General features: G+C 40.7%; 2 protein-coding genes across 3 annotated transcripts in view; one reads left to right on the top strand and one right to left on the bottom strand.

Annotated features, from left to right (window-relative positions):
* Positions 1-17,850, top strand: part of gfm2 (GTP dependent ribosome recycling factor mitochondrial 2) — a 27,742-nt gene extending 9,892 nt beyond the window's left edge. Inside the window, exons 9-21 of the mRNA XM_061908061.1 lie at positions 1,660-1,845; positions 1,907-1,987; positions 2,050-2,198; positions 4,356-4,496; positions 4,575-4,674; positions 4,732-4,918; positions 6,302-6,378; positions 6,447-6,585; positions 8,625-8,795; positions 8,870-8,985; positions 9,060-9,242; positions 17,120-17,287; positions 17,468-17,850. Of these exons, the coding sequence (XP_061764045.1) occupies positions 1,660-1,845; positions 1,907-1,987; positions 2,050-2,198; positions 4,356-4,496; positions 4,575-4,674; positions 4,732-4,918; positions 6,302-6,378; positions 6,447-6,585; positions 8,625-8,795; positions 8,870-8,985; positions 9,060-9,242; positions 17,120-17,248 (1,659 nt within the window). The 3' untranslated portion in view covers positions 17,249-17,287; positions 17,468-17,850. The remainder of the gene's footprint in view (positions 1-1,659; positions 1,846-1,906; positions 1,988-2,049; positions 2,199-4,355; positions 4,497-4,574; positions 4,675-4,731; positions 4,919-6,301; positions 6,379-6,446; positions 6,586-8,624; positions 8,796-8,869; positions 8,986-9,059; positions 9,243-17,119; positions 17,288-17,467) is intronic.
* hexb (hexosaminidase B (beta polypeptide)) overlaps positions 17,324-17,883 on the bottom strand; it is a 31,071-nt gene continuing 30,511 nt past the window's right edge. For both annotated transcript variants that reach the window (XM_061908063.1, XM_061908062.1), the window contains exons 13-14: positions 17,599-17,703; positions 17,324-17,527 (exon numbers count right to left, since the gene is read on the bottom strand). In XM_061908063.1, coding sequence (XP_061764047.1) covers positions 17,464-17,527; positions 17,599-17,703 — 169 coding nt within the window. In that variant the 3' untranslated portion in view covers positions 17,324-17,463. The remainder of the gene's footprint in view (positions 17,528-17,598; positions 17,704-17,883) is intronic.

The following is a 17,883-nucleotide window of genomic DNA, read 5'->3' as shown; positions in this document are numbered from 1 at the left end:
TATGAAAAATGGGTTCCAGTCTCGGCAAAAGTCAATATTTTCGTGAAGGTTTGTACACTTTGAACTAGAGATGTCCGATAATGGCTTTTTTACAGATATCCGATATTGTCCAACTCTTAATTACCGATACCGATATCAACCGATGCCAATATATACATCGTGGAATTAACACATTATGCCTGATTTTGTTGTGATGCCCCGCTGGATGCATCAAACAATGTACCAAGGTTTTTCAAAGTAAATCAACGCAAATTATGGAAAAAAATGTCAACATGGCACTGCCATATTTATTATTGAAGTCACAAAGTGCATTTTTTTTACATGCCTCAAAACAGCAGCTTGGAATTTGGGACATGCTCTCCCTGAGAGAGCATGAGGAGGTTAAGGTGGGGGGGTTACGGGGTAGCGGGGGGTGTATATTGTAGCATCCCGGAAGAGTTAGTGCTGCAAGGGGTTGTGGGCATTTGTTCTGTTGTGTTACGGTGTGGATGTTCTCTCGAAATGTGTTTGTCATTCTTGTTTGGTGTGGGTTCACAGTGTGGTGCATATTTGTAACAATGTTAAAGTTGTTTATACGGCCACCCTCAGTGTGACCTGTATGGCTGTTGACCAAGTATGCGTTGCATTTACTTGTGGGTGTGTGTTTGTGTTTTAAAAGCCGTAGGTATTATGTGACTGGGCTGGCACGCAAAAGAAGTGCCTTTAAGGTTTATTACCACTCTGTATCTCTCCCTATGTCCGTGTACACAGCGGGATTTTAAAAAGTCATAAAATTTACTTTTTGAAACCGATAGTTATGAAACCGATACCGATAATTTCCGATATTACATTTTAAAGCATTTATTGGCCGATAGTATCGGCAGTCCAATATTATCGGACATCCCACTTTGAACACAATATAAAGTGCTGTACAGTACTGTATATCAACCAAATTTAAGGATATGATGGATTATTTAAAAAAGTAAATTATTCTATTTTTTAACAAGCTAAAATGACGACGACGACAAACTAAACTGTCCTGTATGCGCTGCTTAAAATGTTTGTTATTGTAGCATTATTGTTGTTAAAGGTAAGGATTTTTGTGATTTCTGATCGTTTGTGAGAGCACCTATGGGACAGCAAAGCAGCGCATACAGGACAGTTTAGTTTGTCGTCGTCATCATTTTAGCTTGTTAAAATAGGTGCTCTCACAAACGGTCAGAAATCACAAAAATCCTTACCTTTAACAACAATAATGCTACAATAACAAACATTTTAAAAAGTACTTCAATTAACGTCACAACCCACAAGAGAGAAAGGAGCAGACAGAGGGCGAGAAGGGAGAGGGCCAGGGGAGGGGCCGTGTGGGTTCTCTTGGAAAAGAAGCCTCTAAGCGAGAGGTAGTTTTGATATTTTTCCAGAAAAGTTCGGTCTCATCACAATTAAAAACTTGATGCTGTACGAAGCCAGCCACCTCAACCTCTTCAATACCAGCAGGCACAAAATGGCTGCCATTGGGACACAAAATGAAATGAAGCGTTTGCACACACAGACATATTTGGTTAAATCTAAATGTTTTTAACTCGAAAAGTTTGCAAATAGAGAGGTTGATAAAACGAGGTTCCACTGACAATGACACCACCGTATGGAATCCAGCAATTTTTTTGTTTCCTTCTGTAGATTCCAGTCGGCACAGGCAAGAATTTCTCCGGCGTAGTTGACCTGTTGACCAATCAGAGGCTGACGTGGAAGCTGAACGAGCGGGAGGACAACGGACGCGTTTTTGAGGTCAAACCTGTCAGCGAGTGGAAGGACCCGGAGCTCGTGCAGGAGGTCTGCCAGGCCAGAACCGCTTTAATCGAGCAGGCAGGTACACATTTTTAACACTACTTGCGGACACTTTTTATTTGAAAGTTGTCAACTCCAGGTTGCAGATTTGGATGATGAGTTTGCGGAGGTGCTGCTGACGGACTTCGGTGACAATTTTGATGCCGTTCCTTCAATAAAAGTGAGTTGGCTGCCACATTGTGTCTTGGTAAATACAAACGAGGTTGTGGAATATGTCCTCAGCTCCAAGAGGCCCTGAGAAGGATCACTTTGGAACGTAAAGGAGTCCCGGTGCTCTGCGGCAGCTCTTTACGCAATAGAGGTGTTCAGCCTCTCATGGACGCCATCGCCGCCTTCCTGCCTGCCCCAGACGAGCGGCCCCATGACCTGGTGTGAGTGGAATATCCCGACTTGCTCCAATACCTCACTACTAGATATCGAACGATATGTTTTTTTTTCCAGGGCCGATACTGATTATTAGTAGTCAAGGAGGCGGATAACCCATATTTGTAGCCAATATTGTATTGCAGTAAAAGTTATCTAAACATCAGTAAACAGCTGGACAAGGTTTTAAGTTGTGTTTTTAACATTATTTTTAAGGAAACTGACTATTAGTGATAGCATATACATTTATACACATATACACATATACATATGTATATATGTATATATATATATATATATATATATATATATATACATACAAATATATATATATCTAAATGTGTATATATATATATATATATATGTGTGTGTGTTTACGTATATATATAAATATATGTTTATGTGTATATATATATATATATATATGTGTGTGTGTTTACGTATATATATAAATATATGTTTATATATATAAATATATGTATGTGTATATATATATATAATTACATATATATATATGTCTATGCATGTATATATATATATATGAAGATATACATATTTGTACGTATGTATAAATATAAACATGTACATAAAAATGTATGTATATATATATATGTAAATACATATATATATATATTCAAATATTTATACACATTTATATATATATATACACATATTTATATATATTTAATATATACACACACGTACATAAATATATACATATATACAAACATTTTAATATAAATATATATTTATCTATATATACATATATATACAAAAATATTCATATATGCACATTTTCATATATATAGTTATATATATATATACATAGTGTTGTATGCATATTCATATATTTATAAATATCTGATTGATTGATACTTTTATTTTTAGATTGCACAGTACAGTACATATTCCGTACAATTGACCACTAAATGGTAACACCCGAATAAGTTTGTCAACTTGTTTAAGTCGGGGTCCACGTTAATCAATACATGTACATATGTATTATTTATAAATATATACATAAATATCTACATATACATATATATCTACATATATATATTTATAAATATCTACAAATTTATAAATGTGTGTATATATATATATATATATGTATTTATGTGTGTGTGTGTGTATGTATATATATATATATATATATATATATATATGTGTGTCATTTTGAATTATGTGTTGTCCTAGACTTATTTTTTATAGTTTCCACAAAATTCAGTAAGCAGGTTGTGTTATGTATGATCATGTGTGTTGACTTTTTGTATTAGTTTATGTGCGCCATGATTGCGGAGAGTTGTTTGGATTGAGTCATATATAAAAATGTTGTGCTGTGTGCAAATCAACGTGCAATTTATGGTCATTAACCTGAATTACTCACAATGCTCACAAGATGGCGGCAAAAATGTGTAAACTTAAGTTAGGGACACCCCGTGGGCCAGATTCCTCATTAAACTTGTGACGTCTCGGGCCAAAATGGACACCCTGCCCTGATTTATATAGTACTCTCCTATTTGTCAAGATATTTACACAAAGTTTGGCTTTTTGCCTGGGACACCTTTTCTTTGTCCATCCATCTCTGTTGCGTTATTTGAAATAATCAAAGAACATGAACCTCTGTGCGAGTGTTGCAGACGGACGCTTGTCAAGTGACTCTATTTCTGCAGTAGCAAAAACAAACAAAATGGCACCTGAAAAAGGCTAAAATGTCAAGTTTTGACGGGTAAGCAAAGGAGACCAGCACTGCTTTAGAAGGAGAAACGTATTTCGGGAGATATATTGACAATGAAAGTATTTTTTATTCTTAAATTAATTTAAAAAATAATTAAAAATATGGAACTGTTTTTCCTTGTAGGACAAATGTCTGGTGCTTGAGAAGTGATTTTTACTATCTACTTGACTAATGATTATGTTTTAAATATTGATATCAAATGTGTAAATATTGTATCTGCTGATGTAGTTATGTTGTCGTAAAAAAAAGAAAGAAAAGAAGCCGAAAGATACAACAATGTTAAATAATTGCGCCAGTAAACAGTCGATCTCTACTCACTCATGCCTCTCGGGGAACAGCTTGCTCAAAAAGTGTCCTGCGCTGTAACAAACGGCACGTTCCATCAATGGTGGCGTAGCGTTCATGGGTCATCCTTGTGCTTGTGCAGGCGCTGGTACAAGGACGACTTGTGCGCCCTGGCCTTTAAGGTTCTCCACGACAAGCAGCGCGGTCCCCTGGTCTTCCTCCGCATCTACTCGGGTACGCTAAAAGCCCACACGGCGCTCCACAACATCAACAGGAACAGCACGTATGTCCACCGCCTGCTGGGAGTTTTATTTTAGACGCCAGAAATGTCAACATGCTAAATCCGCTTTTTCCTCACCAGCGAGAGGATGAGTAGACTTCTCGTGCCGTTCGCTGACCAGCACGTGGAAATCCCCTCCTTGACGGCGGGAAACATCGCCCTGACTGTCGGACTGAAGGAGGTGCGTGCCACTCCTTCCCCATCTTTGTTCTTTCTCACACCTTCTTGTTCTTGGCAGACGGTAACAGGAGACACCATCGTCTCATCCAAAGCGTCGGCCGCCGCCGCCACCCGCAGGGCTCAGAAGGAGGGCAAGTCGGGAAAGGGGCGTAACCAACAAGCCGACGTGGTCCTTTCAGGGGTGGAGGTCCCCGATCCGGTCTTTTTCTGCACCATTGAGCCGCCCACCATGTCCAAACAGGCCGGTCAGTCGCTACGGAAGGTTCTTCAGCATGAAGTCATCCCTTACAGTTCCAGCTAGAGATGTCCGATAATATCAGACTGCCGACATTATCGGCCGATAAATGCTTTAAAAATTTAATATCGGATATTATCGGTATCGGTTTCAAAAAGTAAAATATATGACTGTGACAAGTTTCCAGCCGTCATTGTGCGGGTTGCATGGACCATCTATACAAGACGCATCATAGCAGGTTTGACACTCGTTTATTATTTCAACAAAACTTCTTTGGTCCCAGTCGGTCACGACAATTTCTAGCACGACCTCCTTTGCTGCTTGTCTCGGCTCGCCTTTCGGTGGCCGGTGGCTGCGTCTTCTTGGCGGGCTGGTCTCTCTCGTCGCCGTTGTCTGTTGCAGTTTCTCCTCCGTCTTCTGCCCCAAACGCTCCTCCTTCTCCCCTTTTAAACTGCAGGAGAAGATGCAGGGACTGAGAGCAGATGTGTGGTTTACGCACCTGACTCAGATTGCTGCAGCGTCGCTCCAAGCGCGCCCCGCCTCTCTGCTCCACCGCACACTCAATCTTGAGTAGGACCGCGTTTTGTCCTACCCCGCTGTCGGCCCGTCAGCTCCGCCTCTCCACAATGACTTTTTAAAACACCGCTGTACGGAGTGGTACACGGACGTAGGGAGATCATACTTGCCAAACCTCCCGAATTTCCCGGGAGACTCCCGAATTTCAATGCCCCTCCCGAATATCTCCCGATTCTGACCCAGACAACAATATTTGGGGCGTGCCGGCCCAGTCACATAATATCTACGGCTTTTCACACACACAAGTGAATGCAATGCACACTTGGTCAACAGCCATACAGGTCACACTGAGGGTGGCCATATAAACAACTTTAACAATGTTACAAATTTACACCACACTGTGAACCCACACCAAAAAAGAATGACAAACACATTTCGGGAGAACATCCGCACCGTAACACAACATAAACACAACAGAACAAATACCCAGAAACCCTTGCAGCACTAACTCTTCCGGGATGCTACAATATACACCCCCTAGCCCCCCAACCTCAACCTCCTCATGTTCTCTCAGGGAGAGCATGTCCCAAATTCCAAGCTGCTGTTTTGAGGCATGTTAAAAAAAATAATGCACTTTGTGACTTCAATAATAAATATGGCAGGGCCATGTTGGCATTTTTTTCCCATATCTTAAGTTGATTTATTTTGGAAAACCTTGTTACATTGTTTAATGCATCCAGCGGGGCATCACAACAAAATTAGGCATAATATTGTGTTAACGATATATATACAGTCGTGGAATTATCGGTTGATATCGGAATCGGTAATTTAAAAAAGCCATTATCGGACATCTCTAGTTCAAGCTCTTTCTTTTTAGACCTTGAAAACGCACTGAGCAACCTCCAGAGGGAAGACCCCAGTCTGAAAGTCAAGATTGACCCGGATTCTGGAGAGGTACATCACATGATTGGATCAGCCACCTTGTCACCTTAATTCCACAAGCCCCCCAATTCTGTTCCCAGACTATCTTGTGTGGGATGGGAGAGCTGCACATCGAGATAATCCACGATCGCATCCGGCGGGAATACGGCATAGAGACTCACCTGGGCCCCCTCCAGGTGGCGTACAGGGAGACTATCCTCCACCAGGCCTCTGCTGCAGGTACTACCAACGTGTACATCCGTTTTTCAATATAAAATCAACACAAAAATAGGACATCAATTTTTTTTTTAAGTTTTTTTTTTTTCAGGCTTAAAGGGATAACAAATCGTTTTTTCCAACTAACAATTTTGTGCACAATTACAATTGATTGAAGGGAATAAGCGGTAGAAAATGGATGGATGGATGATTGATTGAAACTTTTATGAGTAGATTGTAAAGTACAGTACATATTCCGTACAATTGAGCACTAAATGGTAACACCCGAATAAGTTCTTCAACTTGTTTAAGTCGGGGTCCACTTTAATCAATTCATGGTAAAGAAAATGGACATGACCGATAACGGGCATTTAACTTGTTTTTTTAAATCATTTTCAACCCATATTCAGTTGAATATGCTACAAAGACGACATATTTGATGTTCAAACTGATAAACATTTTTTTTTTTTTGCAAATAATCATAAACTTTTGAATTTGATGCCAGCAACGCGTGACAAAGAAGTTGGATAAGGTGGCAATTAATACTGATAAAGTTGAGGAATGCTCATCAAACACTTATTTGGAACATCCCACAAGTGTGCAGGCTAATTGTGAACAGGTGGGTGCCATGATTGAGTATAAAAACAGCTTCCCAAAAAATGCTCAGTCTTTCACAAGAAAGGATGGGGCGAGGCACACCCCTTTGTCCACAACTGCGTGAGCAAATAGTCAAACAGTTTTAGAACAACGTTTCTCAAAGTGCAACTGCAAGAAATTTAGGGATTTCAACAGCTACAGTCTATAATATCATCAAAATGTTCAGAGAATCTGGAGAAATCACTCCACGTAAGCGGCATGGCCGGAAACCAACATTAAATGACCGTGACCTTCCATTCCTCAGACGGCACTGTATTGAAAACCGACATCAATCTCAAAAGGATATCACTACATGGGCTCAGGAACACTTCAGAAAACCACTGTCACTAAATACAGTTTGTCACTACATCTGTAAATGCAAGTTAAAGCAAAGCGAAAGCCATTTATCAACAACATCCAGAAACGCTGCCAGCTTCACTGGGCCCGAGATCATCTAAGATGGACTGATGCAAAGTGGAAAAGGGTTCTGTGGTCTGACGAGTCCACATTTCAAATTGTTTTTGGAAATATTCGACATCGTGTCATCCGGACCAAAGGGAAAGCAAACCATCCAGAATTATCTACCCAAAGTTCAAAAGCCAGCATCTGTGATGCTATGGGGGTGCATTAGTGCCCAAGGCATGGGTAACTTACACATCTGTGAAGGCACCATTAATGCTGAAAGGTACATACAGGTTATGGAACTACGTATGCTGCCATCAAAGCGCCGTCTTTTTCATGGACGCCCCTGCTTATTTCACCAAGACAATGCCAAGCCACATTCAGCACGTGTTACGACAGCGTGGCTTCGTAAAAAAAGAGTGCGGGTACTTTCCTGGCCCATCTGCAGTCCAGACCTGTCTCCCATCGAAAATGTGCGGCGCATTATGAAGCGTAAAATACGACAGCGGAGACCCTGGACTGTTGAACTGAAGCTCTACATAAAACAAGTATGGGAAAAAATTCCACTTTCAAAGCTTCAACAATTAGTTTCCTCAGTTCCCAAATGTTTGAGTGGTGTTAAAAGAAAAGGTGATGTAACACAGTGGTGAACATGCCCTTTCCCAACTACTTTGGCACGTGTTGCAGCCATGAAATTCTAAGTTAATTATTATTTGCAGAAAAAAAAAAGTTCATGAGTTAGAATATCAAATATCTTGTCTTTGTAGTGCATTAAATTGAATATGGGTTGAAAATAATTTGCAAATCATTGTATTCCGTTTATATTTACATCTAACACAATTTCCCAACTCATTTGAAAATGAGGTTTGTATTTGTAATCAGTTATCTTCATTTTGGGCCTGGAAAGAAATATTGAAAAAACCAGTTTAGTTTTATATTGAAACACGGATTGGCCTCGACATACACACACCCAGGTCCTACCTACACCTCCATTCATCACGTGTCTAACTGGGCTTGTGACGTAGACACACTGGACCGCACGGTGGGCGAGAAGAGACACGTGGTGGCAGTGGAGGTGGTTGTCCAACCGGACGACAAGTCGCCTCAAGTGGCGTTTGCAGAAGAGGTCGCCGAGACTCTGTCGGCAAACGTGCGAGAGGCGGTGGAGAACGGCGTGCACAGCTCCTATCTCCAAGGTGAACTTTCCGACCTGGGGCGAGCGAGCATCTCAAGATACAATCAAGAGTTCAAGCCAGCGTTCCTCTTCTAGGTCCGCTGCTGGGCTGCCCTGTACAGGGCGTGTCCACCCTAATCCAAAGCATCAACACAGACCCAGGAACGTCCTTGGCCATGGTCTCTGCCTGCGTGTGCCGCTGCATGTTGAAGGTGCGCGGCGGTTCAAACCGCATCTTCTCTAACTCCAGCGTGGCCGCTCTCGCTTCATCCGTCCTTCTGTGCAGGCCCTGAGGCTCGCCGGGGGGCAGCTGCTGGAGCCCGTCATGTCCCTGGAAGTGACAATAGGGGAGGAACACCTCGGCACCGTGCTGGGCGACCTGGCCCAGAGACGAGGGACGGTCCGGGACGTCCAGAGTCGTCATGACGACAAGGTGCTGCTGGCCAACGTGCCGTTGGCGGAGACAAGGGTGAGTAGATTTAGACTGGATTGTTTTCAATATTAGTTCCAAACACTAAACGAATAAAATAAAGTCGTTTTCGGACTATAAGACGCACTTAAAATCCTGTAATTTTCTCAAAAATCTGTCATTGTTTGTTGTTGACAAACCCCAAGATGCAGAGAAGGTTGCAGGCATTGAGTAATAAAACATGATTTACTTTAAACACTAAAACAAGAACAAACTAAACGGTACTAACAAAAGGCGCGCACAAGGCGGAGAACAAACTTGGCTATGAACAAAAACACTGTGATACGAAGGAACTATGGCATGAGCAGAGTGAACAGAAGTAGACACAGCTACAATGATAATTAATGACATTGACTGGTAGTGGTGACATCGACACGACAATAATCCAGCACTGGCTGGAGGACAAAGCAGGTTTAAATAAGAGTGGCCTGATTGACACCAGGTGTGGCCAGGTGCCAGTCAGCCACAACTGAGGGGAAACAGCGACACGACAATAATCCAGCACTGACTGGAGGACAAAGCAGGTTTAAATAAGAGCGGCCTGATTGACACCAGGTGTGGCCAGGTTCCAGTCAGCCGCATCTGAGGGGAAACAGCGCTCAGGGAGAAAAGCAGGAAATGACCAAAATAAAAGCGCTGACAGGAAACAAAGATATACACAGAGGAAAAACTAAAACAAGACCAAACTGTCAGAGACAAGCCTGACAAAATCGACAGTGTGCCTTTCAAACCCATGCATCCATTTTCTACCGCTTGTCCCTTTTGGGGTCGCTGGGAGCCTATCTCAGCTGCATTCGGGGCGGAAGGCGAGGTGCACCCTGGACAAGTCACCACCTCATCACAGAGCCAACACAGATAGACAGACAACATTCACACTCACATTCACACACTAGGGCCAATTTAGTTTTGCCAATCAACCTATCCCCAGGTGCATGTCTTTGGAGGCGGGAGGAAGCTGTACTACCCTGAGGGAACCCACGCATTCACGGGGAGAACAACCCGGTGCACCTAATGTACGGAATAATTCTGGTTGTGCTTACCGACCTCGAAGCAATTTTATTTGGTACATGGTGTAATGATAAGTGTGACCAGTAGATGGTAGTCACACAAGATACGTGTAGACTGCAATACGACGCCAGTAAACAACACCAAAACTTTAAATGTTCCATTGAAAATAAAGAACATTACACACGGCGCTCAAAAATCCGTCAAAATGTTTGAAGCCGCACCGTTTGACGGGTTGTTGTCCCATAACGGCTACTGTAGTGATAGATACAAGTATTACTATGACGTGTGTGTATAAGGACCACAAAATGGCATCCATTAGCAGACATATTATATGACGTTTTTGTTTCACAATATTATGCAAAACCAACTTTTCTTACCTTCTGATGTGTGTTTGAGATCCGCATAAGTCCTGAAAATTTGCGCACGTCCTCCACTGTAGTCCGCACCCATTCCGCAGTCCAGTGGTTCTCAACCTTTTTTCAGTGATATACCCCCTGTGAACATTTTTTTTAATTCAAGTACCCCCTAATCAGGGCAAAGCATTTTTGGTTGAAAAAAAAAGATAAAGAAGTAAAATACAGCACTATGTCATCAGTTTCTGATTTATTAAATTGTATAACAGTGCAAAATATTGCTCCATTTGTAGTGGTCTATCTTGAACTATTTGGAAAAAAAGATATAAAAATACCTAAAAACTTGTAGAAAAATAAACAAGTGATTCAATTATAAATAAAGATTTTTACACATAGAAGTAATCATCAACTTAAAGTGCCCTCTTTGGGGATTGTAATAGAGATCCATCTGGATTCATGAAATTGATTCTAAACTTTTCTTCACAAAAAAAGAAATCTTTAACATCAATATTTATGGAACATGTCCACAAAAAATGTAGCTGTCAACACTGAATATTGCATTGTTGTATATTTTTTTCCCCAAAGTTTATGAACTCACATTCATATTTTGAAGTATTATTCAATAAATATATTTATAAAGGATTTTTTAATGGTTGCTATTTTTAGAATATTTTTTTAAAATCTCACATACCCCTTGGCATACCTTCAAGTACCCCCAGGGGTACGCGTACCCCCATTTAGAACCACTGCCGTAGTCGATAAGCTTCTTATTTCTCACTCTTTTGTTGTTATATGACATTCATCCTCTGTTGTTGCCGTTTCTAATATAAAGTAGCGTAAAGTTCTAACTTATATCTTGCTATAGAAGCGCTAAAAACTACCGGTGTAGTGAGTTCACATAACTCACCCACGGAACTTTCGTTATTAGAGCGTTACGGTCAGACTGTTTTTCACGGTACACATTTCCTGTGTTGTTGTTGCACTAGTGAGCCACGAATGAGAAGATGCTGCTCCGTTATTAAATAAATGATTAATGGGTTGTACTTGTATAGCGCTTTTCTATTGATTGAAGTAAAGTCTGAATGTCATTAGAACAGTTAGCTCCATCTTTTAACAATTCTTCAACTTTCCGCTACAACATAGATGACGGGTAGAAGACGTTGTCGAAGTGGAGGCACGTAAATAAGACCGACCACAAAAACGGCGCATCCTGAAGCGACTGTCAGAAAGCGACTTGAAGAGGATCTGTAAAACACAACCTAGGCAACATTTTGATTAAAGAACCACCATTACATGTTATGTAGACCACAAGGAAGTGTTTTTGATTTAGAAAAAAAAATAAAAAGACCCCTTTAATGCGCCCAATAATCCAGTGCACCTTGTGTATGAAAAAAAAAAACCTGACTCGACCCGCTCAACGGCATTTCGCCTCATAATCCGGTGCGCCCTATCGTCCGGAAAACACGGTAGTTTTTCCTATTTTGTGCAGAATTATGTGAGTGTGAATGTTGTCTGTCTATCTGTGATGGCCCTGCGATGAGGTGGCGACTTGTCCAGGGTGTACCCTGCCTTCCGCCCGATTGTAGCTGAGATAGGCGCCAGCGCCCCCCGCGACCCCGAAAGGGAATAAGCGTTAGAAAATGGATGGATGGATGGATGTGCAGAATTAAAAAATAGACAAAAAAGATAACAGGCATAACTTAATTTTTGTGAAGTTTACCTGGAAGTATTTTTACACGGAGCCCTGCGATGGGGTGGCGACTTGTCCAGGGTGTACACTGCCTTCCGCCCGAATGCAGCTGAGATAGGCGCCACCGACCACAAAAGGGACAAGCGATAGAAAATGGATGGATGGATTTTTACACGGAATAGTGCTTGTAGAGAGAAAACACAGAAGACATGAAGTTATGGGATGTCTTTGTTTTAACCCAACCTAGTCCTTTTCAAATAGTGGGGCGGGGGCCGCTTGTGACATCGGGCAACATGCTCTTTTTGTCGTACCAGAATATGATGAAGGCTTCAATGTAAACACGGTGGGAGCAGAGGAAAAACCGGTGTGTTGTGTCCTTTAATGTCCATAAACTTTTAATGTTATGCAGAGGTATAGTTTTATTGGAAAAATTATTCTATTTATAGTCACAGTGGAGAGTGGGCGGGAAATATCTTCTTTGAGAAGCCCTGATCTAACCAAACATTGCTGATGTAGAACAAGCAGTACAATTATTCCCGGGCGTGGCCACCGCTGCTGCTCACTGCTCCCCTCACCTCCCAGGGGGTGATCAAGGGTGATGGGTCAAATGCAGAGAATAATTTCGCCACAGCTAGTGTGTGTGTGTGACAATCATTGTTACTTTAACTTTTAACAAGAATCTTCATTTTCCGAAGATCCATGTTTGTGTGGACATGTCTGCGATATCCACCGGCCAGGCTTTTTTTTTTTTTTGCTGCCACTTCCTCATGAAAAGATACAAATAAATGTCTAGGTCGGAGTTAAATTTTTCCCTTTTCAGATAGGTTGCTTGGCAACACTAAATGGTCCCTAGTGTGTGAATGTTGTCTGTCTATCTGTGTTGGCCCTGTGATGACGTGGCGACTTGTCCAGGGTGTACACCGCCTTCCGCCCGAATGCAGCAGAGATAGGCTCCAGCACCCCCCGCGACTCCAAACGGGACAAGCAGTAGAAAATGGATGGATGGATATTTATCCATTTTTGTCACACCATTTTAGTGATTTTAAATACAGTCATTATATTGACTGACAGAGTCCTTAGCTACCTGCTGCCACCTTGTGGAAGATTATATAACTGCACTCAGGGCACCCGCAATAACAGTGATTTTTCCTTTTTTACCACTGGCACACCTTACTATTGTTACTATATTTTAAAATCCTGGATTTTACCACATTTGCCTGACACCACTCTAGTTAAAAGAATAAACTACACCATTACCACTACAAAAATAGAGTAGTATTGCAGTACGTTTTCATTAATGATGTACAGGGTAAAATATTATTGGAGTGTGATTTTCAAGTCTTCTTGCTTGCATTTTTTACCTGTAACCATGTTTCCTTTAGAAAGTATTATATCTTCATATTATTCATAAGATGGTTCTCCCTGAGTGACAAACTGTCAGCAGTCTTAAGTCCATGTTTGCGATTGGTCATGTCCTGCCTCTTTCGTGAACTAAAGGACAAAGCAAGATTAGAAAATCCTGACTCATCAGGTAATAATCCAGTTTTGTGGCTATACAACATGTTTGATGTTTATTTAGGGCAAAGACAAAGAAATCCAATAACTGCAACTTGATTAAAACAACCTCGGTCCTCCTGCCTTCTTCTATGTTTTCTACCTGCAAGTCCACAAAAAAATACTTCCGGGTAAACTTTGTATGTCAAATATAAGTTTATACGTTATTTCAGTAGTTCTTAACCTTGTTGGAGGTACTGAACCCCACCAGTTTCATACGCATTCACCGAACCCTTCTTTAGTGAAAATTACATTTTAATTTTTTTTTGCATATTAAAGAAAAAGCTATATGTTTTTTTTACTGGTGCATATAATGAAACATGCATGAACATCACTTTGTTCAAAGAACAAAACCAACACAGTGCATGAACTCACAACAAATTACACACCTTACACACATTACCATGTATTGATTAACGTGGACCCCGATTGAACTTATTTGGGTGTTACCATTTAGTGGTCAATTGTACGGAATGTGTACTGTACTGTGTAAACTGTACTGTTTCATATTATGTATTCTCTTCCTTTGCAATCTGCTAGTAAAAGTTTCAAATCGATCAATCAAACAACCTGCAAATCAGATAGAAAATCAGAGGGAACATTGTTTGGGTGTATCAATAATACGCTGATAGGGAGAACTTTTTATTTATATGATAAGTCAGATGTGTCTTCACCTCCATAGCGGAGGCTCCGCCGAACCCCTAGGGTTTGATCGAACCCAGGTTAAGAACCACTGTGTTATCTGTTTTGTCCATTGTCTAGTTTTGGTTTCATTTTGAAAAATGAATGAACAAATGATGCGTGGGTTGAGGATCTTGCTGTTGGCAACCTGCTCACAGTTACATTTTACAAAGCAAACAATATACCGTATTTTTCGGATTATAAGAAGATTTGATTTAGCGATCGGGAGTGACAGATTGTTTGGTAAACGTATAGCATGTTCTATATGTTATAGTTATTTGAATGACTCTTACCATAATATGTTACGTTAACATACCAGGCACCTTCTCAGTTGCTTATTTATGCCTCATATAACGTACACTTATTCAGCCTGTTGTTCACCATTCTTTATTAATTTTAAATTGCCTTTCAAATGTCTATTCTTGGTGTTGGGTTTTATCAAATAAATTTCCCCCAAAAGTGCGACATAGGTTTTTTTCCTTCTTTATTGTGCATTTTCGGCCGGTGCGACTTATACTCCAGAGCAACGTTCCCTCTAAGGTGTGCGCCTGCGCAATTTCGCACTGCTCACGCGTCCTCAGTGCACAGCAAATTAATGCCAAGCAGAAAATAAAAAATCCCATCCGAACTTTAAACAAATTACACACATTACAATTTATTCTGTAGGATTTTGCAATGCAACTCTTTGAGTGACAAGTGACAACAAGAGTGGCCGTGATGAATAAAACAATCTTTGTCAACACAGTTCAATTATCGTCTGTCGAGACACTTTACGGACAGGAATTCCATCAATCACTTTATTGAGCAAAACTGTTTGTAACCACACCAAAAACATGAGTAAAAAAAAACGTTTATCTATAAAAACTGGTAATTTTCTGCCATACAAACCAGGCTTAAACCAACTTTGTCATCCGTCGTTTCAACAGAAGCCGCTCGCTCTCTCACCTGCACCAACACAAGCACTCATGGCACTTAGCCAGTGTTGCGTTTATGACCACACAAAAAGTCAGACAACCCTAAGTTAAAGTTAAAGTACCAATGATTGTCACACACATACTAGATGTGGCGAAATTATTCTCTGCATTTGACCCATCACCCTTGATCACCCCCTGGGAGGTGAGGGGACCAGTGGCGCAGCACCGGGAATCATTTATGGTGATTTAACCCCCAATTCCAACCCTTGATGCGGAGTGCCAAGCAGGGAGGTAATGGGTCCCATTTTTATAGTCTTCGGTATGACTCGGCCGAGATTTGAACTCACGACCTACCGAGGGCGGACACTCTAACCACTAGGCCAGTGGTTCTCAACCTTTTTTCAGTGCTGTACCCCCTGTGAACATTTTTTTAATTCAAGTACCCCCTAATCAGCGCAAAGCATTTTTGGTTGAAAAAATACAGCAATATGTCATCAGTTTCTCAAATTTCGTTGTTCTTTGAACCTGTTCACTGCAATAATACAAAAAAACTTTATTCTATTTTTGATCTATTAAATTGTATAAGAGTGCAAAATATTGCTCATTTGTAGTGGTCTTTCTGGAAGTATTTGGAAAAAAAGATAAAATAACTAAAAACCTGTTGAAAAATAAACAAGTGATTCAATTATAAATAAAGATTTCTACACATAGAAGTAATCATCAACTTAAAGTGCCCTCTTTGGGGATTGTAATTCTAAACATTTCTTCACAAAAAAAAAAAAAATCTTTATCATCAATATTTATGGAACATGTCCACAAAAAAAATCTTGCTGTCAACATTATGCATTGTTGTATTTTTTTTCCCACAGTTTATGATCTTACATTCATATTTTGTTGAAGTATTATTCAATAGATATTTATAAAGGATTTTTGAATAGTTATTTTTAGAATATTTAAAAAAAAAATCTCACGTACCCCTTGGCATACCTTCAAGTACCCCCAGGGGTACGTGTACCCCCGTTTGAGAACCACTGCACTAGGCCACACAATGTGTAAATGGCAGGTTTTAACACTGACTCCTCAATCAGATGTGTGCTTATTTTACTGCCATTTATTAAGAATGTTAATCTAAGGATATTATTCATGAAATATTGTCACTAGATTTCATAAATGCTAATAAAAAGATGTATTTTACAGACAAAGTTACAGGAACTAAATGTAATCTCTGAAAGGGGTAACATTTCTTTTAAAGGCAGGACACGCAGCCAGACATACAATACTAGCACATAGTTCATGAAAAACATGTTTTTTTGTTATTGTCATTGTAAGAGGGCAAGATCACTTATATCAGAAAATTATTTTTATAAAAAGCACCAGCGCCACCCGCGACCCCTAACAGAATAAGCGGTAAAAAATGGATGGATGGGCATTTAAATTGGTATGTCAGGTTTGGGACAGGTGTGACGCTGGTGTGGCCACAGTGTGCAGGTCTGATGTTGCTCACATGTGCTCCACTGAATGCTCAGGGAGTTGGTGTGTTTGCTCACACACATGAAAAATTTGAGGGAAAATTGCCCCGGAACGACTTATACTCTGAAAAATACGGTAATATGTGTTATTGTGAATTTCTCACACTATTTATTCCAGCTAATGCGGTGTTGAAATGTCTCGCTCAAGGGTTATTCCACCGCCCTGCGGACACTGACCTCAGGGAAGGCCACCTTCTCCTTGGAACTGGACACCTACGAGGCCATGAACCCACAGGACCAGAACATACTCCTAAAACGCATGTCTGGTGTGCCGTGACCACAAACTTCCACAGTCTTGATCAGGGTACTATTCATGGTGAGATGGATTAAAAAAGTGCACATAAACACGCTCAAACATCCACATTTGTATTCAACAATCAGTTTGACAAACATTACAAAAGAGTGCATTGATCAGACGTGATGTGTGCATTGAGTATCGCGATTCGACTTCACATTTGATTTCTCACGTTTGAGTTGATTTCCCTCTTCTCCTTAGATTCCCTTGTACTCGTGAGGACAGTAGCTGGAAAAGAGCGGCTCGGCGGGAATACCGCGCCTTGAATGATAAGAAAATCTATGTAAAGTATTTCCACATACTTGGTGAATGCACGGTCGGTTGCCACTCACTCGACCATGCGACAGCGGTGCAAGGACAGTCGGCTGTAGGCGTCGCTGATGTCCGTCACCGTCTTGGCGCTCCACAGACGCTCGGCCACAGCGCTGGCCCGAGGCCTGCAAAGAATCAGTGGGGTCTTGTGATCAATTATTTAAATTTCATCATCATGTAAAATATGAAAGTGGATTGCTTTTGAATGGGAATATGTCCAACTCATGTATTCATATTTTAAGGTCGCAATAAACCTCTTCTTTGATATTGAAGATGTCTAGCTTTACTTTATTACGATATTATCG

The sequence above is a fragment of the Nerophis ophidion genome, linkage group LG08 (assembly GCF_033978795.1).
Source record: "Nerophis ophidion isolate RoL-2023_Sa linkage group LG08, RoL_Noph_v1.0, whole genome shotgun sequence".
NCBI lineage: Eukaryota > Metazoa > Chordata > Actinopteri > Syngnathiformes > Syngnathidae > Nerophis > Nerophis ophidion.
Note: the sequence above shows the minus strand (reverse complement) of the source record. Positions and strands in the feature narration are given on the sequence as shown.